Source organism: Anguilla rostrata, chromosome 15, assembly GCF_018555375.3.
Source record: "Anguilla rostrata isolate EN2019 chromosome 15, ASM1855537v3, whole genome shotgun sequence".
Lineage (NCBI taxonomy): Eukaryota > Metazoa > Chordata > Actinopteri > Anguilliformes > Anguillidae > Anguilla > Anguilla rostrata.
The window spans coordinates 15,560,359-15,584,676 of NC_057947.1; the positions used below are offsets into that span (position 1 = coordinate 15,560,359).

General features: G+C 44.5%; 1 protein-coding gene across 1 annotated transcript; it reads right to left on the reverse strand.

The window, feature by feature from the left end:
- Positions 1–1,162: 1,162 nt before the first annotated feature.
- Positions 1,163–23,937, reverse strand: rbm26 (RNA binding motif protein 26). Its single transcript, XM_064311703.1, has 23 exons — positions 23,287–23,937; positions 21,024–21,142; positions 18,648–18,784; positions 17,042–17,130; positions 16,277–16,521; positions 15,525–15,794; positions 13,796–14,038; positions 13,117–13,257; positions 12,419–12,556; positions 11,714–11,825; positions 10,774–10,927; positions 10,317–10,475; positions 9,611–9,730; positions 9,047–9,115; positions 8,746–8,868; positions 8,039–8,113; positions 7,723–7,887; positions 7,238–7,342; positions 4,984–5,187; positions 4,410–4,496; positions 3,260–3,373; positions 1,664–2,949; positions 1,163–1,418 (listed from the first exon to the last, which is right to left on the reverse strand). Exons 1-22 carry the CDS (start codon positions 23,343–23,345, stop codon positions 2,860–2,862), a joined length of 3,018 nt encoding a protein of 1,005 aa, XP_064167773.1. The 5' UTR covers positions 23,346–23,937; the 3' UTR covers positions 1,163–1,418; positions 1,664–2,859.
- Positions 23,938–24,318: the final 381 nt, after the last annotated feature.

Genomic DNA, 24,318 nt, shown 5'->3' on the forward strand with positions numbered 1-24,318 from the left:
CCGTACCACGTCACCACAACTTCAGGAAATCCCACTTCCAAAACAATCTGAGATTTTTGTCTAGGCAGCAGAACTGATACAGCCGTATTGCCTGCCCCCCTGCCTACAAGCCATTACTCCAGCGCAGGGTGAGAGGTCGGGAGACTGATCACACAGGGGCCGAGCTGGGCCAGGATTTGCACCTTTAAAAACACACAGCAAATTGGACCGTCTTCCTCGTTCCTTTTGTTTCCCTGAAGCGTGCGAGCGGGAGGCGGGGCCGGCGCGGCGGCAAGATGGAGACGAAGTGTCAGTCACAGCTGGGGGGCCGGACTAAGTAACCTCTGGGGAGTGGCAGGGAGGGAAACTGCGCTTAAAAGCCATATATGGAGTGGGAGGGGGGGCAGGAAGGCAGGCGTGCGTTTGCATGCGATTGTGTTTTTGTGTACATGTGCGTATGCGGTAAAGGAGGCGGAAGGGTTTGGGTGCAAGAATGCAATTTCAGGGGCTCCGTGTGTGTGAGTGAGTTTGTGTGTGTGTGAATGTGTTGTGTGCATGTATGCATGCATGTGCGAGTGTGTGTGCAAGCATGTGTGAGTGTGTGTGCATGCGAGTATGTGTGTGTGCGAGTGTGTGCTCAGTAACACGCGGAGGAGGGCGAGCAAATCATATTTTTCACAATTAGCCAGAGAAGCGGAGCGACAGGCCAGGGGGCGCGGAGCGGCTCCATCGCAGCGCTCTGATTCGGTTATCCATCCTCTCCTATGCAAATGCGATGTGACAGGGGCTGCTGGGAGAAGGCGGGCAGCGCCATCCGTCACTGCGGGGGGTCCGAGAGGCTGCGCACAGCCGTGGGGGGGGGGGAGTGGGGGTGGGGGGGGCGATGGGGGAAAATGGAGTGGACAGTGATGACTAAGTGACAGAGAGGAGGCCAAAGACCACACAAACACATGGGAGATGCTGATATTCCCCAAGTCTACAGTAAATTCACCAGGCTGCAAAAATACAGGCCGACATTCGTGAAAACGATAAGCCCCCCCCCCCCAGCACTGAGCTCTAGACAAGGCTGAAAATACGCGTCTTTCCTAAACTGAGACCTATATCAAATCCAATTAGGCGTTCATTAACTGAAGGGTCACAGGTTAGAGTACAGCACTGACAAATGCACAGAAACAAATCAACATCAATTAAGTTATTTTACTTGAAACATAGTTGAAATACAATTTGTTTTGCAATGTCATTATGGCCAATGCCTTAAATCTTATCAAGTGTCATGAATAGCGACAAGCAGGAACATACAAAAATGTTGTATTAATATTCTTGACTTCACACAGATGGATATCTCTCTTTTCATCCAACTCTTCTGGGGTCATCCTCCTCAACAGAGCTCCAGTGTTCAGACAGGAAGTGCCTTTTGGCTGGTGCCGACATGGAACATCCTGGAAACAAACAATTAAAATATATCAATTACTAATGAAGTACAACTTTCTTGACTCACATTAACACATGCTCCAAGTTTCAGAAAAACAGAGACATTTGATGCAACGTTCTTCCTAATAACCGATTCCTAAAAAGTAGTGATGACATGGAACATTTTGGCTACTAACATACTGTACACTGTGTTCAACAGTGAAGTCCTTACTGGAAGGTTTGCTCACTTTATATTAAGGGTGTGTACACATACCTTAACGCATAGACAGCACGTCCTACTCCTGACGATTTCTCCTGGCCACAAACGTGCTGCTGATCTGTAGAGAGGAAAAATGACTGTAACATAGAATTCCTGAAATCACAAACTCAATCTACACGTCTTCAAACACTCCATTGTTAGTAAATACAGGTGTACATCCATCCTAATATTAGATTATACATATACACACACACATTCTCTCACTACTCCACATATTTACCTTTAGTAACATACCGTGGTCAGGGCCCTAATGTGGACCTGAAGCCATTTTTCACACAGCAGAAATGTAAACATCATGTCCTTACCGTTGTACCATTGGGAGCTTTCCCCACTCCTGGCGCACGCACACCCACCCACACATACATATACGCATACACACACACACGCACATGCACACCCACCAACACATACATATACGCGTACACACACACGCGTACACACACACATTCACACGCACACACAGACACACTTCAAGGGAGGGGGCAAATGGATTTTTGCTCTTTTTGTGGAATGGGGGGTGGGGGTTTTGAAATGGTCTTTATTTTTTTCTGCATTTTTTTTTGGGAAGAGTGTTTTTTTCCCTCTTTTTGCCTTGTCTTTTTCCAATGTTTTTTTTTTTCAAATTTCTTTTTTTTTTTTTTTACTTTTTTGTTTGCAGTTCATATTCAGACCATTTCAATTCTTTATTGTTACATTTCAAAATAAAGGCAGAAAGGATCGAAGCAAAGCCATCATACAAATCATTAAAATTCATACATAAAATATGTACACAAAAGCAACTACCAAAAGGCTAATTATACACAGTAAAGCCTACTTTGCAACTTTACTCAAAGAGTCTCATGGTTGTCTCTAAACTTCACACATTCATTAGGGTTATCAACATATATCCATTCCATAGTATGGAACCATGTCTCAATAAAATAAATCTGGTCAAATGTATTAGACCAAATTAAAAGGAAAAAAGAAAAAAAAAACTGAAAAACTGAATGAGCAGCCATTCAAGGCTACTGAGCATCATGTAAAAAGCTCTAATACTCCTGCAGTATTTACACTTAAACTCACACTCGGTACACTTAGTAGTACTTGCTTTGCAAAACAGTATTAAATGTTAAGGTTTACTCAAAATGAAACTCGCTGTTAAAAACAACCATTTTGAAAAGTAAAGTAAATCGTGCGAGCGGTGGTCCTCTTCATCTCCGCCAGGACCGCGGCTCGTTGTCGTCGTCCTCTTCGTCGTCGTCCTGCAGCAGGGCGTCATCAACCAGGGACTGCTCAGGGAACTGAGGAAGACACAGGGCAGATGGGAGAGCGTGAGCGAGCGAGCGAGCGAGCGCACATGCGCCTGTGTGCGATTTAGAATGCGCCAGTGAGCGTACCCGTCTGTATCAACTGGAGCGTGTGCGCATGCGCACGTATGTGTACATATGTGACTGCATGCATGTACGTGTGAATGCATGTATGCTGACCTCCTTTTCCGCAGACTCAGAGTGCATACACGTGTGTGCGCGTGCGTGTGCATGCATGCTGATCTCCTCTTCCTCAGGCTCAGTGTGTGTGTGTGTGTGAGCGTGCGTGTGCATGCAGACTGACCTCCTCTTCCTCAGGCTCGGCCTCATCAGGGTCCGCAGTGCTGAGAGGGACAGCAGGTTTGTGCCAGGCCAGCTTGAGCTCCTGATTATTCAGCTTCATCCCATGAACCGCAGCCTGCAAACACACACAAATTAGTATATACACAGCATATGCACGCACACACGCATGCACATTAGTATACACACACAACATATGCACACACACGTTAGTATGCACACACAACATATGCACGCACACACATTAGTATACACACACAACATATGCATGCATGCACATTAGTATACACACACAACGCACGCATGCACACACGCATGCACATTAGTATACACACACAACATATGCACGCACACACGCATGCACATTAGTATACACACACAACATATGCACGCACACACGCATGCACATTAGTATACACACACAACATATGCACACACACGTTAGTATGCACACACAACATATGCACGCACACACATTAGTATACACACACAACATATGCATGCATGCACACACGCATGCACATTAGTATACACATGCACACATTAGTATGCACACACAACATATGCACGCACACACATTAGTATACACACGCAACATATGCACGCACACACGCATGCACATTAGTATACACATACAACGCACGTATGCACAAAGAAAATATGCACACACATTAGTGTGCGCACACAACATACACGCACACACACATGCACATAACGCACGTACACACACATTAGTATGCACATACAACGCACGTATGCACAAAGAAAATATGCACACACGCACACACATTATTGTGCGCACACAACATACGCGCACACACACATGCACATAACGCACGTACACACACATTAGTAGGCACATACAACATAAGTACACACGCACGCACACGTATTTTTAAGCAACGAGGTGGGATACGCAGCAACACACCAAACCATCAAAAAATCCAATTTTTCAATTCCATTTCAATTGCGGCAATTAAGGCAGTGAATTGAAATTCAATCCGTGTAACGTTCTGTGGGGGTTTTCCAATTAATTGAACTTGAACTGAAATTCATTTGCGGAACTGAAAGGACTGAAATGGAACCGCCCCCAGCCCTGCAGAGACTCTTTCTGTGTGTCCTCGCAAAGCCAAACGGGATTGGCCCACACTCACCAGCTCCGCCTCCGCCCTGGTGCTGAAGGTGATGACCGCGGTCTGACTGGACTCCTCAATCTGGTAATCTTCAATTTCACCAAATTGCTGCAGCAGAAATAAAAAAGTTTGTAACAATACTTCAGCTTCCACACTATGTCACATTATGCAGATATAAGAGGTGCAAGGAGCTCACCACAGGAGGCACTGTTCATCTTCTGTGGCTGACTGAAAACCCGTCTTTTGTCCTGCATCTTAATTAAACTGACATTTCCTTTGCTCTTTTCTCATTCCTGAGAAATGACTCTGGGATGAAAATCCCAAGACATACTTAAAGAACTTTTAAAACAATACCCTCAAGTGTTCTATGGCACTTAAACACTGTCCTCAAACTCAGTCATTCTCTTCTACTATGAAAATTAGCATTTTGTAGTTAATTTTGTGGATTTACCTTATGTGTTGGCTGTCACACACAAAAACTCTGTATCAATAGGTCTCTTTTCCCAACAATGACACTTCCCGGTCTAATTTCTTACAAGACGCGGCTCCCCCTGCTGGTCTAGAGTGCTTTTGCGCGTGGTATTTATTTACTCACTGCAAAGTGAGGGAGCAGGTCCACTCTGTCCGACTCCGTGAACCCCGAGATGTCCAGCGCCCGCGGTCGGTGGTCGACGACGGCGTGGGTGTGGGCCCCCCTGCCCCGCCCTCTCCCGCCCCGCCCCCTGCTGCGATGAGACCCACGGCCCCGGGCGTGGCCACCCCGCCCACGTCCCGAGGCCAGAATCCCTCGCTTGGCGGCCTGGCAGGAGCAGAACACAACAAGATGGCAGCGTTACTCATCTAAGATAAATACCAACTTCAATCAATTACAAATCGTCACTTACTACTGTCACCTAAAAGCCTGAGAATCTCCATCTGCGGTCTTATAGTCTAGGACAGGGCTGCCTGACTCACTCCAACCCTAAAACAGCAGACCTCATTCAAAAGATAGAGATATTGTTGAACTGCTAATTAGTAGAATAAGGTGTACTGTGTAAGGGTTGAAGTGAAACCCTACAGGACAGCAGATACTCAGGAACAGGTCTGTGCAGCCCTGGTCTAAAGGATCCCTTTTTATTGAGATTTTCTTACTGGTCATACACTGCACTTAAGCACAGCGCACTAAACCCTACACACTGAAGAGACCATCAACACGGTCGACAGTGACTGCGCGTTTCCTCAGAGAGAGAGAGCTGTTTGTGACAGCGTCAGGCCCAGAGAGACAGCCTCGAGCCCCAAAAGGTCACAGGAGACCAGCTCCGTCCGCCGCCCTCGCGTTTAAAACTTAATTAGTTTGCGACGGGCGGGACATCAGCGCTCTAAAGCCGCGTTTCCACCGCAGGAACTATACCCCGGAACTAGGAACCTTTTGAGGAACTCAGTGCGTTTCCACCGCAGGAACTAGGGTCTAAATTTAGTTCTGGGGGCTTTGTTTTACCCCCCAAAACGTTCCTGCTCGGGGGTAGTACTTTCCGAAAGTACAGGAACCTTTTGGGTGGAGCTTGCAGCGCTGAACATTTCTGATTGGTCGAGTACTCGTAGCGTTTGTGTTGTATTTATTTTCCGCCATTACCCGCCATGTTTGAAAATATGCAGCGCAAACCAATTAATTTTCATAATAACTTCAAATCAAACTTGTATGTTATGCGGCGCAGTAGCCTACTTTTGGTTATAACCTGTCAACGTCTTGGAATTATAACGTGTGCTCTTCTGTTCTTTTCTTGCTTTAGTATTCGTTTTATAAAATGCTAAGCATTCGTGCTGGGACAGCATATTACGTAGGCTACCAAAACATTCAAACGGATTAATTCGGTTGCTGAATATTTTCTTCCGGATTTTCTTTGTTAGCCCGTTGTAATTGACTCAAAACGTTTGATACAGTTATGTGAGGTATGCGGTAGTTCTGCACGATTAACATTGGTGATACAGTACAAGCAAACTGGAAATCACCTTCCGCACTTTTTATCCGGGTAAAATAGCAGGTTAATTCTAGTAATCTTCCCTTTAGCTTTTTCAGACTGCCGTAATTTTACTCAATTTTACTGCCATTTTCAATTCCACGAAAAGACCAGGAAGACTATGGACTCATTTATGGTGCATGGTTCGCATCTGGAGGGCACACGTCGCTGCTCGGCTAGCAGTAACTTCGAAGGAAAGCAACGGTGGCTGTACCACTACTAATTTACATTTTCACGCAAGTCCGAGTTTTCGTTCTATTCTTGTCATTTTGCGATTAGCCTATATGGAATTGACGACGAGAAGTAATAAAACAGCTAATTGTTTACAACGTGTGCATGTTTTCTGCTGTTAATGAATGTGTTTGAGAGGATATATGAAAATCAATAAATACAAAAGTAACCATATATAGTCATTGTTGGTAACCCGTTGTATATAAGTGGAATAAACCCCTCCGGGCTGTCCCGGTTATTAGAAAATAATGTAGGCTACTTCGGTGGTAGTATGGGGTTACAGAAGAACTCATATGACAGATGGACCGACGACAACGTCAGTGGGCTAATTTACCTAATCTTCGCGGTACTTTAGACCCCGGTGGAAACGCAGACAACCATTGGCTGAAGGAACCTTTTAGTTCCTGGTAAAGTAGTTCCTGGGACTGAAAGTTCCGGGTAATTTCGGTGGAAACGCGGCTTAAATCTTGCGGAGCTGGGCGCAGACGAGGCCGTAAAACCGCCCGAGCGGCGCGCGGGAAGGCGTCCGCACGCAAACGCAGCACTGCCCCCGTGTGGCCGGACGGGGAGCTGCAGGACCGGCTCAGCGTGGCGAGGAGGAGAATAACAGAGTGAAGTCACCTCCAGCTGCAGCTGAGTGTATTTAATCCTCAGCTGAGCGATGTCCTCTCCAGCCTGCATCTTCTTATACAGATCCAGCTCTGTGTCCAGCAGCTCCTTCTGCGCCTGCGGCGAGACCGAAAACACACACATTTACAAAGCTAGCTTAAACAGGCACGCAAACGCACACATGCACACACTCACAGATGTGTGCGCACACACACACAAATTAAGAAAACACAGAAAAACACATTTATAAAGCTAACTGAAACACATACATGCCCACACGTGCACACACACTAATTCCAAAAAAATATATATATTCTAACACCAATTCAAAGTTGCTGCTGGGTTAAAAACACTTCCATCAAGCCCTTTATCGGCTAAACTCTGATCCAACCATTAGAGCTAAAGTGCATAATCAGCACTTTAAGTACTCATTCGTTTGGTCAGGTAATCCTGGGGCATGTCGAAAGCTTTGAAGCCTTTCATCGTTAAAACCCCACCTGAGCTTTGCTCTTCACCACCTTCTGAGCGTTTCCGCTGGAGACGGCCTTGATTTCGGCCTGCAGTTTGGTTATGTTCTTCGTCAGCATGGTCAGAGTCTCCATCACTTTAGCTTTGTCCTCAGGCTTTATGGATTTGTTCTTCTCTAGTTTGGAGATCAGCAGCTAATGGCAAAAACAGAACACGTCATCCTTCACTTCTGCAAACAGGCTTTGAGGTACGTCCAAATAACATTCTCTGAAAACGTATGATGTAGTTTTTGAGTGTGATTTATGAAATAAAACTCCACCTCAGGATTTCCTGAGACAAACTCACCTTCTGCGTCTCGATGTGTTTTTCCAGAATTTCCTGCTTCTTTTTCCGGACGTCCTGCTGAAGCTTCAGAGCCTCCTGCCAAAATGATTACAGAGCCGCTTAGTGGCAGAAAGAAGAATGCTGGAGTGATACAGTGCCATTCGGTACTATTTTTCATATCGGGAAAAATTAGTGCTTTATAAAATTCACATGGAAATAATTTTCACAGCTATTGATATTGAATGTGAAAACCTCAATAACGTTTAAAGGACCTGTCAGACACCAGGAATAATCCATTTGCTTTAGAGGAGGAATAAATTCAAAAAATGACTTGAAGGCGAGTGAGAAGGAAAACAGAAATTCCTCAGTCCCCAAGTGACAATTAAAAATAATACCTTTAGAGAAAATCGATTCACTAAAAAACTCAATCACTAATACTATAATATATGTGGCAAATAATATGCCACAAGCATACGAGACAGAACTTCAGGTAAGTGCTATACCTGCACGAGTCAAACGTATCGATTTTTGAAGCTCAAACCCAAAAAAGCTCATCTATTAACTCCTTTAAGCTTATTTTTTTTAATACTCTTACAAAATTATAACTATAGTCCATTTACTGGAGAACTCAAAAAACTTCAATAACAAAAGCTAAGAATTCTGCTGCTTATTGTGACCTTTCTCAGAGTACAGGTGGAAAGGTGTCCATGACTTTGAGGGTGACAGACCTGCTTCTTCTTCAGAGCCTCCTCAGTGAAGGCGGTGTTGGAGAAGGGCAGGCTCTTCTGGGCCGCTTTCAGTGCCGCTGGGTTGTACACGGTTTTCGTCAGACCCGTGGACGTGGAAAACACCTGCGAAACACGGCAGGAGAACAACAAAGCATGAGCAACAGCAACATTTACACTCCCATCACACACACACAAACATAAAAGTTGTAAAACAAACTGCATTTCACTGTAATATTAATACCAATGTCTTCAAGTAGTCAAACCAGGTTTTGCCTAAATTTAGGCAGAAATCGTGCAATACCTTTCCTCCGGGAACTGAGGGCTTTGGGGGAAGTCCCAATCGGTCTTTCACCGACATTTTTGCCGTGTTCTGCAAATATATTAATGAAATCAAAAATTTAATAAATAAAATACCTTTAAAAACACCAGTACAGAATTATAAGCATTACCTAAATGAGGGAATTATTCTTTTTTGGCTTTCTTCAAAGGTCAACTGTGTTAACAGTTTTATTAATCAAATGACAAACTGTTTTACAAGGAGACAGGCGTGCTTAATTGGAGGTTGGAGGTTTCCGCTCGGCCTCCTTGTACAATAATGTCTTAAATCCATAACAACTCACAGTGAGAGGACATTGGCTACACTTAGCAGCACAGGCATTATGCGTGTTACACCGTTTCAATCAGGGGAAGAGAAAGACCAGGAATATTTCTTATTACAGCTACAGTGCACCATGTCATTTCATAGCATTACAGCGCATGCGATAAGGACACGCGCTTTCCCACAGTGCTGCACTAAAAGTGTACGCAGTCGAGCAGGCTGATCGCCACACGCCGCACGCGCACGCAGGCAGGCACGCGCACGCACCGTAGCAGTCACGCTGGGGTCCTGTGAGGGTTCGGGGTCGCTGCAGGGAATGGGGCCCAGGCGGTCCTTCACTGACTGCTTCAGGGTGGCCACGGGGGCCTGCGGGGCCGACTGCAGGCCCTGGGATAAATACGCATCACAGTGCTGTTACTATGGGACTGCGTTAGCATGGAAACCACCGCGCTGTTACTTAGGTACTTAGGTACACCTAAGTATCACTAGAACTTTTTACTGTGGAACTGCAAGTAGCTAAATTTTGATAGATGACAGACAGACAGACAGACAGACTTAAAACAGGGTTGAAGCAGGTTTATAAAGCTGTACAGCAGGTCTCTGTTGGGGACCAGTATTTAATCCAGCCCAACATTTCTAAATACTTGTGTAGGTGTTTTAGAGCACTAAGGACTTATATACAAGCTCGATACTGGCCTGGCAAAATGCCTCCACAATTTGACTCCATGCTGAACTGCAGGAAACCGTTACTGTTATTTGGATGCTTACTGTTGCGGTCAAATCTGAAGGAACGTGATAAAAATTAGTGAGTACAATAAAACCTGCCACTATCTGGCACTAGATATTCCCTCGGCCACAAACTGAGCCGCTGTCAGGCGAGAGACAGGTGATAGACAGGTGACAGGCAGGTGACGGACAGCTGAGGGACAGGTAACTAGGGGTGGCGGCGTGGCGGCCTGGCGGGTAACCGCACCGTCTGCAGCGGGGCCTGCGGCGGTAGGTCCTGCCGGTGCCAGTACACCTTGATGAAGCGGTTGTTGAGCACGGCCTCGGTGCTCAGGATGGCCCGCTTGGCCTCCTCGTGTGTGGAGAACTGGATGAGCGCCGCCTCGGGGTCGTTCCGGTACGCCACCTATTAAAGAAAATAAAGACAAACGCAGGCGTACGTGAAAACACTGAAGACAGACGGGGAAGGCCCTGGGAACCCTAAAGTTAGCAAACCACAAGCACATCAGTCAGCTGGATACATGGGTAGAGACATAACATACCCCAGATAAGTCAGCTAGCATGACAGACCATATGGTAAAATGAACTCGTATGATACGGTGGCACTTCGTTTAAGAAACAGACACGATGGGTGTAATTCCAAACAATGCATTCTCAGTTCATCCTGTTTGCTATACATGGCCAAGATTGAGAAGAAGACTCACCTGCAGGTTGACGATGGTTCCAAACTTGCTGAAGTGTTCGTTGAGCTTGCTGATGTTGTTCAGCTCGGCGGGGATCTGCCACACGTCCAGCTTGGCGTTCAGAGGCGCCATCTTCTTGTGAAACCCCTGGTGGTTGGGCTTATTGAAACAGTGCCTATGGAGAGCAAACACAAACGCGCATTCAGCTATACATGGAATCCAACTCAACACTGCAGCTTCAACATCCTAACCCTAACTGCAGCTTATTCTCTGACATAACTGCACAAGAATATCACATTTTCATGGGGGTATATTCACAATATTACATTATTATGCCTCATATACCATACAAATATATACTGTAAGTGAGTGAGCATTTTCACATGAAAGAATTCCAAATGATCATAAAATAGAGGCGAGGACTGAATTATTCGTAGAAAACACAGCAAAAATATTAAATGTGCATGAAGACTGCATACACTGCTCTGTTCGTGAGGAATTATTTTAATAAACTATGAATTTACGAATAAATGCAAGTAATAATTTAGTGAACGCTTAACGGACAAACTGTTTGCAAAGAAAAAGATAGCACTGGAACCAATTTAAAAGTCAAAATTAAAGACTAATGTTGATTGCCTGAGACACCAGGCAGGTTTGTTGCACAACACTGCCCCCAAGAGAGCTACTGGAGTAACTACACCAACTGTAATCCAAACTGGCAAGGAATGACATTTGGTACAATTTCTCATTTTCAAGTTCATATTCCAACTGACAGTGATCAGGGGCCATGGGACAGGTGATCTGTAGTCATAGACACAGTTCCTCACGTATAGTTCCTAAATCCAGAAGCAAACCCTGTGATATTGACCTGACAGACACAGACTAAAACACCCCTAAGGAAAGCGCCCGCTCAGCAGAAAGCCCGGGCTCTCTAACAGTGAAGCAGAGGCGTGGCGCGTACTTGTCAAACCAGGGCTTCTTTGGGGGGCCCCCTCCGTCGAGGTGGCCCCCGGGCCGTTTCCGGGGGTCAGACTCCACCACTATCCTCATGTTGTTGTTGCTCATGGGCTTTTCTGGAAAGAGACGGAATGGATCGCGGGTGAAACAGGGAGGAGGGACGCATGGCAGGCACGGCCGCAGAGCGCTGAGCCCACGCTACCGAAATGTGAGCCGGCAGCAGCTGCACAGGGAACGGCGTTATTAGACATTACATCATCCCATTTATTAAAGGAGTACAGGAGCGCGCGCAGCTAGGCCACTGTAAAGTATCTGTGCTAACTGATACAGGATGTCTGTGTCTGCTGTGTCTGTAGCACATAGCTAATCATGTGCATTTCTGCAAGCGTGATGACTGGCTGCATTTCCTTAAGTCATTTTATTTCAGTACACTACCAAAAACATCATCTATACTCTAGAGCAGTGGTAACCAACCATGTTCCTGGAGATCTACTGTCCTGTAGGTTTTCACTCCAACCCCAACAAAGCACATCTCATTCAACAGCTTAGACAGAGATTTCATTGAGCTACTAATTGGTAGAGTCGGGTGTGCCAAATTAGGGTTGAAAGGAAAACCTGCAGGGTTAGTTACCACTGCTCTAGAGGAATAAAGAGGGGGGAGGGAAGGAGAAAGAAAGAGAGGAGCGGGAGGAGGGAAGAGGACTCAGACCTCGGGGGGGCAGGTCTTCGCCCATGGTCAGGCCGATGAGGTTGGGCCGCTGGGCGTGCACCCGGTGCCGGTACATGGGGCGGGCGCTGCTGGTTATGCTCGGCGCTTCGGGGTTGTACACGTCGTGCTCGTACGTGTCTGAGGGGCGAGAGAGAGCCACAGGAACACAGGCTGTCATCTTCACTCTTCAGAAACCCTTACCTTCGTGGAGTGGGTACACTTCACATCAATCTTATCGATCTTTATTTTTGTGTAGTGCCACTTACAAACAGTTACTCTGCTGTTCACAAATGACTTAAATTATTAAACAGACTACTTCTTAAAAAGGGGAGGGTTGGAGAATCACTCCCCAACCTGTTAAAAGGCAATCAAGCACAACATTAGAAGAACAGTGGAATGCAGAAAAGAATAGCTCAGTCAACACAAACACTGGACCAAACAAGCCCAGCATTTTTCAGGGCGACAAGGAAACTCAGGTCCTGGGATGGACAATTCTACACCAGACGGCATGAAGGCTATGAAACTGCAGCCTATTCAAGGACTAAATGGGCTTCTGAAATACAGCAATTACCCTCCATTTGTACGCAAGAGCCACCACATTAGCCCCCATGCAGGAATCAAATCTGTAAACCCCTAAACTCCTTTTGAAAGTTCTAGGCACAGTGTTAGCATACACCTTCTTCCGGGGGGAAGCTCACCTGACGTGAGGAGAGGAGGCGGGGCTTGGGGAGGGGGCAGGTGCACCCCTGACGTGACGATGGTTGGCACAGAGCTGGTAATGGAGTTGGGCGGGGCATCCATTCCAGAGGGCTGCAGGGGCGGGAGGGGCGGAGGCGGGCCTGGAACAGATGCAAAGGACCATTATAAGCTGGAGATCTCAAACTCCAGGCCTGCAAGGTCACAGCATCTGCTGTGTTCTGCAGTGTTTCAGCACTTAAAAGATACTTCAAGGACTGGTTCACTTTCATTCAACCCAGGCTCTTGAAATGATGTTTCCCTTCATTTATAATCGTGCACACCTCACTGAGAGCTTCAGTACTGCAAAACTTACCCCTCAGCAGAAGCCTTTCAGTGGGGTAAGTAGTCAGGCCTTCAAAAACCATTATAAATCTCATATTCAATAGGACCGGGGCTGTAAAATGAACCTATCCTTTAAGCACTTCATTTACATCACTGAACAGCTAAAGCAGTCCGCAGGCTAGAGACCACACACCTGGAGCCCAAGGCCAAAACTCAAAAGAAAAACCACAAAACCTACAGAAATAAAAGCCATCCAGGACTGGAGGTTGACACCCCTGTGATGAACGTGCTTAAAACCGACACAGGCGGGTGTAAGTACACGTGGTTTCCCGGGAGACGGACTCTCCCCGAGCATACCTGCGACGGGCGGGAGGCTAGGGGGCATGGTGCCTGGCGGGGGCACGGGAGGGCGCAGATTGACGGGCGGGGGCGTCATCAGAGGAGGAGGGGGAGGGAGCCCAGGAGGGGGCGGGCCGTCCACCACGGGATGGGGCTGGGCCTGAAAGGGGAGGATGCTGGGAAGGTTGACGTCCTCCACCACCACGGGGTCGCTCCCGTGGTCGAATGGACACATGTCCCCGCGCATGCAGAAGCCTTTCTCTGGAGAGAGAAACAGACACGCCGCTCACATTAGGAACACTGTCACCGTGGTGACAGGAGACGATAATGTAAAGTAAATATGTCCACCTAATGTTTACACAAAATAATGCCTGAAGAATAACTTTCATCAGCAACCCTGTGCACACTGCCACAGGTGCAAAACTGCACTTTTGTATTCCAGATGGTATCTTCCAAGCACCAGTAATGTCTTGAAACAATGCCTAATCTAGTTAATGATGCGCATCGTGTGCGAGCACAGCTGCCATACCTTACAATTTAGCCATTCTGCAGAGGCTTTAAACCGAAGCAACTTGCAGAAGTGCATTTAACACCATAAGCAGATACTGCTACAGCTAGAAATAGGCAAAGTGACAATCAGATAAGAGCCGCCATCAAAGTGTGCACCTCACCCTGTAAAACACCGCTGGGAAGTGCAGCAGCTGGGAGGCTGAAACGCTAAAGCCTTCATACCGCACTATTCTGTATGTTACAGGCAATCCATTCACAGAGCTAGATACTTACTGGAGCAACTCAAATTTAGCTCAAGGGTGCGACTGCACTGCCCCACTGGGAAATGGAACCTGCAGCGTCTAGCGCTCAATACTACACTGGCACTCAGTTTATCAACAACAGGATGAGTGCCCACAGCAGTCCATGTGGACCTTTCTTTGGCTACGTTTACACCGCCTGGTAAGTGTGACCCAATTCTGATCTTCCGCTCACACGCCACAGATCAGATATGTACTACGAACATGTAAACAGGAAACAAGCGCATGGAATAAAGATACTTTCAGACTCGTTCTGACAGGAATCTGATATCTGCCAATGTGACTCATCTAAAAGCACAGATTGGAACTTCCAGGTCATTGCACATTGCACGTCATTCAAAATGAGATATTCTTATACTTTATCGCATTTGAAAAACGTGCAACGTAACGAGCAGAACCACCCTCCGTCGGAAACATTAAATGCTATAATAAGTGAAATGGTAGACGAAGCCTTAGGCCAGCGGACTAATATCAAGGTCACGTGACTTTGAATCCTGTTGAGGCTCAGAGTCAATGCAGGCCAATATACAGGGGATGTTCGTAGCAGACCTCTAAAAGATGCTTTGGAAAGCAATATCCTGTATCGTCAGACTTGTTTGTGTCCATTACAAATGGCGAAATGGCTGTGCCTGCCTGGTTGTTTACTTTCGTTTGGGTAACCAAACCATTGTGTATGTATGCGGGTTGTTTCAAATGTAAACTATCTTAACACAGGTATTGGATAAGGGTCACATTTAAAAGTACATGTAAACAGACAGTCAAATAAATTGGACACAGGCAAAAAAAAATCAGAACTGGGTATCAAGACCTGCGAAGTAAACAAACCCAAACTGTTACATCGATTTCCTTGATGCACACTATTCTGAAGTCAGCCTAATGACACATGATTGGACATGCACACAGCACTGAGGTCACAGTAAAGGAGTATCCTGGGTTACCGTCGTAGTCACGGCAGCGCTTGCGCTGGGGAGGTCCCCTCCCGTACGAGCCGTGCTCCAGCGGGTGGTCCTCGTGGAACTGCGACCAGCTCTCGGTGGTGCTGTTGCCGTGGTGAGTGGGCGCTATGACGGTGATGGTGCTGCTGAGCGTGGGCACGGGGAAGTGGCTGGACACGGCACCGGCCACCAGGGGCGCCGGAGTGTAGCTCTCCACCGGCTCGCACCGCTCCGCCCGCTCGTGCTCATACTTGGGCTTCCCAGCGTCCTTTTCTGCAAGTACAGGGCAGTGCCCTTTAGGAATTACAATGGCGTTACACATTTGAACCAAAACTTTTCTGTTAAAAAGGGCATTACAGATAGAGGGATTTCACAGTTTTCATAGTAGCAGTAGATGTAAGGTATTCCTAGACGGAAGGATTTTCCCCTCTCCAGGCAAGTAAAATATAAACCAGTATTAGGTTAGCGGGGCTTAAGGGTCTACAAGGGCACAGACCCCCAGCACTAAAATCCGTTAAAATCAAGTAAAAATTTATGCCAAGTACAACAGTGGCAGTATCTTTATTAGTGATGACTCTGATAGTGGTGGGAGGGACTATTCTACACTATAGAATATAATCATCACCAGACCACCAAATTTGCCACACTTACTCTTAGTAATTATTTTACTGGGGCACAGAAAGAATATCTCTGCGGCATGAGTCCCGGTAAACCGGGTCAGGTCACAGTTCTGGTGTCAGGTCTTAGAGGCTCACCACTCCTGGTCCTGCTCTGGCTCCTGGACCGGCTCCTGGTGCGATCTCTGTCGCGGTCTCTCTCCCGGTCACGTTCCCGGTCACGCGGGCGGTCCTTGCTCCAGCTGCGACTTCGGCTGCGGCTGTAGCTGCGGCTGCGACCGCGCCTGCGGTTGTAGCGGTCTCGGTACGAGTCCCGCCTTGGTGGGTTCCGGTCGTAGTCCCTCTTTCTGGAGCGGTCGTCTTTCTTGCGGTCATCCCCTCGTCTGTTTCAGGCCATGAAAAGGGGGCAACTTTCATTAACTTACAATTTAAAAAATAAAAAAAACATTTTTAATACTAATATGGTAAGAACAGATAACTTATCCACTCAAACTGCAGTAAATTGTTTAAACTAAACATAATGCCATCTACATGAATATTAAAACAGTACATTAAAGATAATGATCTTGTCTATCATGTAAATTAAAGTCTAGGTCAGGAAGGAACTGGTGCTGGTATTCACATTTTGGAACACAGTCCATGGATGAAAGCTTCCATTTCAAGAACACAAAAGAAAAGAAAAATGACTCTGAACAAGAACCCTCTCTTTAGCTTGTGACAAAACTGACATGCCGTGAATCAAATCAGAGTTGCTCTCATCCATTACCTACAATGCAAGGCATTACAGCAAGCAGTGAAGTATAATACTGAGCTTAGGGCTGCAGAGAGAGGGGGTTTTGCCTGTACAGAAGCAGTGCTGTGTGTGTGTGTGTGTGTGTGTCTGTAGTAACATGGCTCTCTCACCGGTTGTCTCTGTATCGCGAGCTGGACTGGGGGGGGCTGTGGTTCACCCTTCTTGAGAACTTCTTCTCCCTCTCATCCTCTTTGTTTGGCTGCGAAACACACAACACCAGCAGCCTTAGCGCGTGCCTCTGAACACAGCTCAACGCAACTGAACACAGCCTGAGAGCATGCTGCAGAACACAGCCCGCAGAACTAAAACATCTGAATTAATCTCTTATCCGCCTCTACAGATTCAGCACAGTGATTCTAAATAATTTAATCACCTCAACATGAAATCTCCCCAAAGTGAGCTTTAGTATTTCTGCATATCCACTCATTCCCAAAACTAGACTCAGTGACGTTCCTGAAGAGCACTTAAATGCTGATATTAATGCCCTGGAGGATGTATTTTCCCACAGCACGGCCCAGCATATTCAGAGAGGTGTGAGGGTAATCACAGTGAGAGTGTCCACACTGCATACAAATCCAGCTATACAAACATATCGTCAATTCACTGCAAGGTAAGTCTATATTTAAACAAACATCATTACTCATGCGTTACAGTTGCCCAGGTTGCCCAAGGTAGCAAAGTATGATGGTTAGGGAACTGGTCCAGGTAGGGAACTGCCGTTGTACCCTTGAGCAAGGTACATAATCTGCAGTGCTTCAGTATATCTGTATCAATGGATGCAATGTAAATGCTATGTAAAAAGAAGTTGTGTAAGTCGCTATGGATAACAGCGTCTGCTAAAATGCCTGTAATGTACATGATGTACCCCCAACATTTTACATACGAGTTTAATGCAAAATTACAATTAAAAATTCCCACAGCACAAATCACATCAAAACTATTTTTAGCAACTTGGAAAACAGGTAAAACAAAATTTTCATCTGGCTAGAATGACAATGTACTTATTATTGTAATAATTGATAACACTGGACAATTCAGAAAACACCAATGAAGACATCTAACTGAAGCAAATCAGGTGAAGTACCTTGCTCAAGAGTACAAAGGCGCTTGATGGAAGAACGGTCATCCTGGACCTGGGAACTGAACCTGCAACCTTTGGGTTACAAGTCCAGTTCCCTGACCGCTGCATTACACTGCTACCACTGTACTACACTGCTGCTAAACTACACAGGATAATCCGGTGCACGATTTAAACAGGATGCTTACCAACAGCACCACAGTACCTAACACATAAATCTAGCTACATGTAGCGCAGTCGTACTGGCACCATTTCAATCAGTCCACATTTAGCAGGCTACATTTGCTGGGATTGCATTATGTTTCACGGCTCAAAAATAGCATCTAGAGTTCCGTTTCACAATGAGACAGTGTTTCCACATCTGACTCAACACCTGCACTTAAGCAGTGCAGAGTACCTGCGTTAAGGGTGCCATGTCATTAACGGATCAATTTCATGTGCCAGTCAGTAACAAAACAATTAACAGTCACCAAGTTACCAAGACCAGCTGTAGGAATCTATATCCGTCCATCCACCTTATTGAAAAGGCTCTACCAGTTAAGGAACATACAATATTACAAGCTGAACTGTCACATTGAACCTTCTAGAAGGCAGAAGTAACACCTCACATTGACAAAATCAGGCAGAAATGGTCCCACCTCATCTTTTTTCAGGTCGTCTTTATCCTGCCTCTGGTGAAGTTCTGTCCTTCCAGTGGATGTGGGCTGCTCGAACTGAGGTAGATAGCTCTTTGAGTTCACAGCGTCGAAAAGCCTGTCGACAAAGGTCTGCGTCTCTGGAATCACATGGGGGGGGGGCACGTTTGACTGACACTGCGTTTTTCCACAGTGTATACCACAGAGTAAGAGGGATCGGTGACTGTGGAGACTGAGATGTCAACCGCTAACACAATTACGAGATGAAATAGTCAAGAAATAGGCCTACTAAAATCCATTGTATGCAGAACTTCACCAAGCCACAATAAAAATATTTTAAAAATACAAATATAAGCTATTACTTTATTTTCCAGATTTTGGCTTAGATCCCAAACCGTGATGTGTGCTGCTTTATCCTTCAGAAATAAAGTTAAGAATACTGTAAACCATGTAGTGTCAATCTTAACACAAGATTAAAGGCCATTTCAACAAATAAAAATTTCAGAAGACTTCTCAACCCAAAAAAGGCACCATTAGGGACTGAGAGAAGCTACAGCCACAGCAGTCTGGCCATTTAACACATGCCCTCTAGTGGGAGTGACAGGTTGCAGAGTTAAAAGCACTGAAAATGTGTTTTAAAAAATGAAAACATTTTTTAAGTGGTCAGAGCTGGTCAGAAAACACTAATGAAAGCCATTCTTCACTGAAAGGCTAGCTCACCAGGGACCGTTCAGTCAACAGAGCCCAGCTGTGAACTGGCTCATAATGAAAGTCAGACAGCACAGGAAGCTAAACGGACAGCTGACAGCTGCTTCTTTTGGGTGGCTGGAGGCCTTTCTTTTTACCATAACTTTGTCCTTAACACCACACAGGAAGTTTCCAGACATGTGAATGCCCTGCTGGGGGCTGAGTTTGATACGCACACTAGAGCTTTCATGATACCGTAATTTTGACTCTAATGCCGATACCAGGTTTGGTATCATAATACTCAATACCAATACTTAAAAGCAAAGTCAACATGCTCTCCTGTCTAAGGATAAAGTATAAAAGAACAGCAGAATAAAACACTATTAATAAATGATTACTGTCCTCCTAATTTTTGCGTTCAGGTACTGTCCTCCCTGCTCTGCTCTACATATGCAGGCCACGAGAGGGAGGGCCAGCTCACACAGCACGAGTCGGCTCTATGTCACATTTAAAAGAAAAAATAATGAAGACAAAAGTATAGTGTGTTGCTTACACACATAATCAACAAAAAACCGAAAAATTATTTTGGGTGAGCCGCCCAAATAAATTTGTTGTATGGGAAACACTGGACAAAGGGAAGCCAAGTGAACACAAAAAACATATTTAAAATAATTATTTCATTTATTTAATGAAAAATGTTATCAAACACTTAGATCACCCATGTGAAAAAGTACTTGCCCACTTAGTTACTCAATCAACCAATTAACCAAATTTAACTGATAATTAGCTTCAGCTGATTGAACACAGCCAGGCTTGATCGCAGCCAGCCCTGTTGGATCTAAATCTCACAACTACTGAACCTTACCATCAGAATGAAGTAGTCACCACAAGCTTCCACAAGCACACTATGGCACAATTAAAGGAAATTCCAGAAGAGGTGAGAGAAAAAAACTCATGAAATAGCCTATATTGGTCTGGAAAGGGTTGCCTAGCCATTTCTAAGGCTTCAGGTCTCTACCGAACCATAGTGAGGGCCATATCTCCAAATAGAGAACAGTGGTGACAGAGATACTGTGGCAGGACCTGAAATCAGCAGTTCATACTCGGAAACCTACCAATTTGACTGAATTAAAGCAGTTCTGCACAGAGGGAGCTAAATTCCTCCACAGCAATGTGAAAGTCAGATATCAGATGATAGGAAGCATTTTCAAATGGGTGATATGAATGATAACTTTTTTTCATTAATAGTGTTTAGTCAGGTTCCCTTTGTCTAATGTTACATTTTGTTGAAAGATCTAAAAACCATTCAGTGTAATAATAGAGGAAATCAGGAAGGGGTCAAATACTTTTTCGCAGCACTGTATGACAAGCTAACTAGTAACGTAATATTCGCTACTGCAAACCTGGCCATGTTATCAGCACACTTCGCACTTAGGTGAAGCACGAGGCGAGCTGCTTGCACTCCGTAGAAGTTTCTCAGCATATGCAAGTAGCTTACTGCTGCACCCATTGTGGTTGCATAGGCAAATCACTACTAGACAGACAAGATCCCCAGTTCATACACAACGTGAAACGCTTTTGAGACAGGAATCAAAAATATGAAATCCTATAACCAAACCGTTTTTTCACATTACAGTACCGAAAAAGTATCAATGTTTCGGGGGCATCGTGCAAGACGGAAAGCCAACATACCTTTCTGAAGAAATACATCCAACTGGTCAATGCATAGTGCTTTCAGTTCCTTCTCGGTTTTGTCCTTTTTCACTAAGGCAACCACATACTTTGCAAGGGCAGAAGGATCCGCATCACATCTGAAAGGCAATACAAATAGAGAATCAAAGTTACAGTTAAGCCCAAAATTATTCATACCCATGCTAAATATTGAGTTATAGTGAATTTTTATTTGACGAATAGGTTTCTTCTGGCTGGAAATGACATAAGAAGGTGACAAAAGACAGTAAGACATTGTGTTAGAGATATTAATGAAAAATGTTACCTATTTCTGTTTTTTTTTTACATTTTTACAAAAAATGCCATGTCCAAAATTATTCATACCCCTTGAAATTGTCGCACATTTTTGAGGAAATGCAAGCTTCTATACCATTCAAAATATTCCTGGTAATTTCTACCATGTTCTAGAACACTCTAATCAACTATAAATTGAGAACAGCTGATGCAGTTACAGGGACTTTGAGTTCTTTTCTTTTGACTACTTCAATGGACCGCTGGCATACAGTGTGAACCTTTATTGGTGAAGCAAACAATATTTACTGTTATTATTTTCCTCTTCAGAATTGATAAATAAAGAGGTAAACTATTTCACTCTGATTTCATGCATATTCAGGTGTGTTCTTTCACATTTTCTGAAATTGCAATATATTGCTTTTGCATCACAATACATTGAATTGTGACACTTGTATTGTGATATGTATCACATTGCCAAATTCTTGCCAATGCACAGCCCTACTCCAAACTTTCTATGCAAGAAAATACAGTAATAAAGGCCTATCGTACATTACGGACTGGAATCCCCCCACAAAATTTTAATTAATTGAAATTATTAAAAATTAAATGAAATAACTCAAACTTTTGACAATGTTGAATGATAGACCACATCCTGATGTACTTTTAACCTCAGGTGGGTGAAATATTACTGGAGAAGTTCTAAATAATTCCACTCCATTATCTGCTGGATAGCTCATTTGGTTAAGGATCACAGTCTGAGATAGAATCTGGACCCTGCCAATGTAGACTGGACGGTAGCTCAAAGGATGATGCGCAATTAACAACCACATCGCCCAGGATATGGGAGGGTTCATTCCATTAGGGGTCCACGCTTCATCGCTCTGTAGCAACCCCCAATAGAATATGGTGCGTTAACCAAATGAGCCACCCAGCAGCTAAAGGACTGGGATAATTTGGATAAACTGCAATGATACTTCACCCAACTATTTCACCCAACCCAATAGAAAATTTGGAGTGGGATTATTTAAAAACACTACAGTAATATTTTACACAAATTGAATCAGGACATCCTCTATTATGAACAAGTTTAAAAATTCTGAGACATTTGAATTCTGGGGGGTGAAATTCCATTCCAACGTGTCCCTTTTTCCATAGGCTGATATTACCATTCACAGAAAGTTTGGAGTGGGATTACTTTAAAAACCTACAGTTGTACTTCACCAACTAGCCAGATGTTTACCAGTATCTGATCGGTCATAAACGTGTCGAAATTGAGACCTTTTAATATCTGGGACAAACTGAAATACAAATTAGACCTATTTTCATTAGCCCTAGTATTGGGTACTATAGACAGTTCTGAGTGGGATCATTTCAAAACGGTGCTGTAATCTTTCGTCCAAATTATTTCAGATGCAAATCAACACAAACTTGTATAAAGCTAAACATGTTTTTGAAGCACATCATGATCTTCGAAAAACTGCAAGGAAAACCGTGAAAGCGCAAAATCGCACAACGCTACCGATTTCAAGGTAGACCGGCAATTTCGAATCGGAAGCCAACTTCAACGACGTTAATGTTCGGACGTCCTACTGAGTCGCTATATCAGTAACTTTAATAAATAGCAAGATGCAGTATGCTGAACCTAAATAGCAAACGATATAACCGATGGACAAAAGCACATGGATTACAATCGAATGGCTGGCTATCGAACTTCCATCTAGACAGTCAGAAAGAATAGAAATATAGATTAGAATCTAGTCGTAGTAGCCATTACCTGCATGCCTCACCTATTGGCCATTTTGTGCCCAATCAAGTTAGCCAACTTTGGCTAGCAAGCAATACTCTTTGGTTTGCTGTACGTTACTATGCGTGCCGTAAAAAACACAACTAACTTAGCTAGCTATTTTATGTAGCATGCTGACTGGCTAGCTAACTACCACGAACAACACAACGAGCTCCATCCAATAATAAGATGCAGTTAGTTACTTACATGGGTTCGAGGGTCTTTGAAAGCCACGACTTCAAGGCATCAAGGTTTTCTATGATCATTTTAGAACGTAGCCAATCCTCAAAATTGTAGCTTTCCAGGGAGGAAAAATCAGCGAATCGGCGAGGTTTCCCACTCGATCAGCAGCAACCTGGCTAGCTAGCTAAGTACATGCAATGTGCCTGGTTAGCTATATTCCCCAAGGCCTGACGGCGTGCTTGCTGCGGATCAGGCGTTTTGCTTCTTCGATTATCGTGTGGTTTAAAACGAAACAAAAAAACTGCAAAATGGTCATAAATAAGTTTTTTATTCAGGTTCAGTTCAAAATAAGTAGCTAGTAAGCTAACTAGCTTAACTGTACGAGACTCTCCTTTGCGCGTTTCTTCCACCCTCTCTCCGTAAAAATGGCGACTATTTACTCTCGTTTCAAGAAATCGCGAGATTATATTCCAGATACCTCTTCTAAAGCGACGTCCACATTTCTAGCGACGTTTTTTTTAGCGCGCTACGACCACAGTGCAACTGAACGAAACCGGTTTACAGCGATCCAATCAGAAGATGGTGTTGCAGCCTTTTCATTCCAATGAGATACTGTACAAAACCTTAAATTACATAACTGTGGTCCCATGGGGGACTACATTTGGAAAAGTTCAAGATAAGGCGACGGGACTCCAGTGTAGCCCACAATACAGTTTCGGTATACCCTACGCTAAAGACACTTTGACTATATTTGAGAAAAGAGGCTATACAATTTCGTCTTTATCCTTTACTACACATCTGTTTGCATCTGTATGGTTAATATATATATATATATATATATATATATATAAACACAATTACACAGTTATAATGACTACACAAGAGTTACAATGTATGCTGAAAAATGTCAGAATTGTAGGCTATTCTGATACTAACACAATCACTCTTTAAACAACATTTTATTTCCCAAAACATATATAGGTGTTAAAATGATTGGAACCCGTTTTCATTACCAAGTACACCCTCCCTTTGCAAGGATAACACTACGGAGTGGCC

What these genes read in the sequence shown, in the direction of transcription:
- rbm26 (XM_064311703.1), bottom strand. Translation starts at nt 23,345, where the DNA reads ATGATCATAGAAAACCTTGATGCCTTGAAGTCGTGGCTTTCAAAGACC. An exon ending in CCAGAGCAGGACCAGGAGTG is followed by an intron (nt 15,795 to 16,276) that starts GTGAGCCTCTAA and finishes CTGTACTTGCAG; the next exon opens with AAAAGGACGCTGGGAAGCCC. An exon ending in CCTCAGTTCCCGGAGGAAAG is followed by an intron (nt 8,869 to 9,046) that starts GTATTGCACGAT and finishes CGTGTTTCGCAG; the next exon opens with GTGTTTTCCACGTCCACGGG.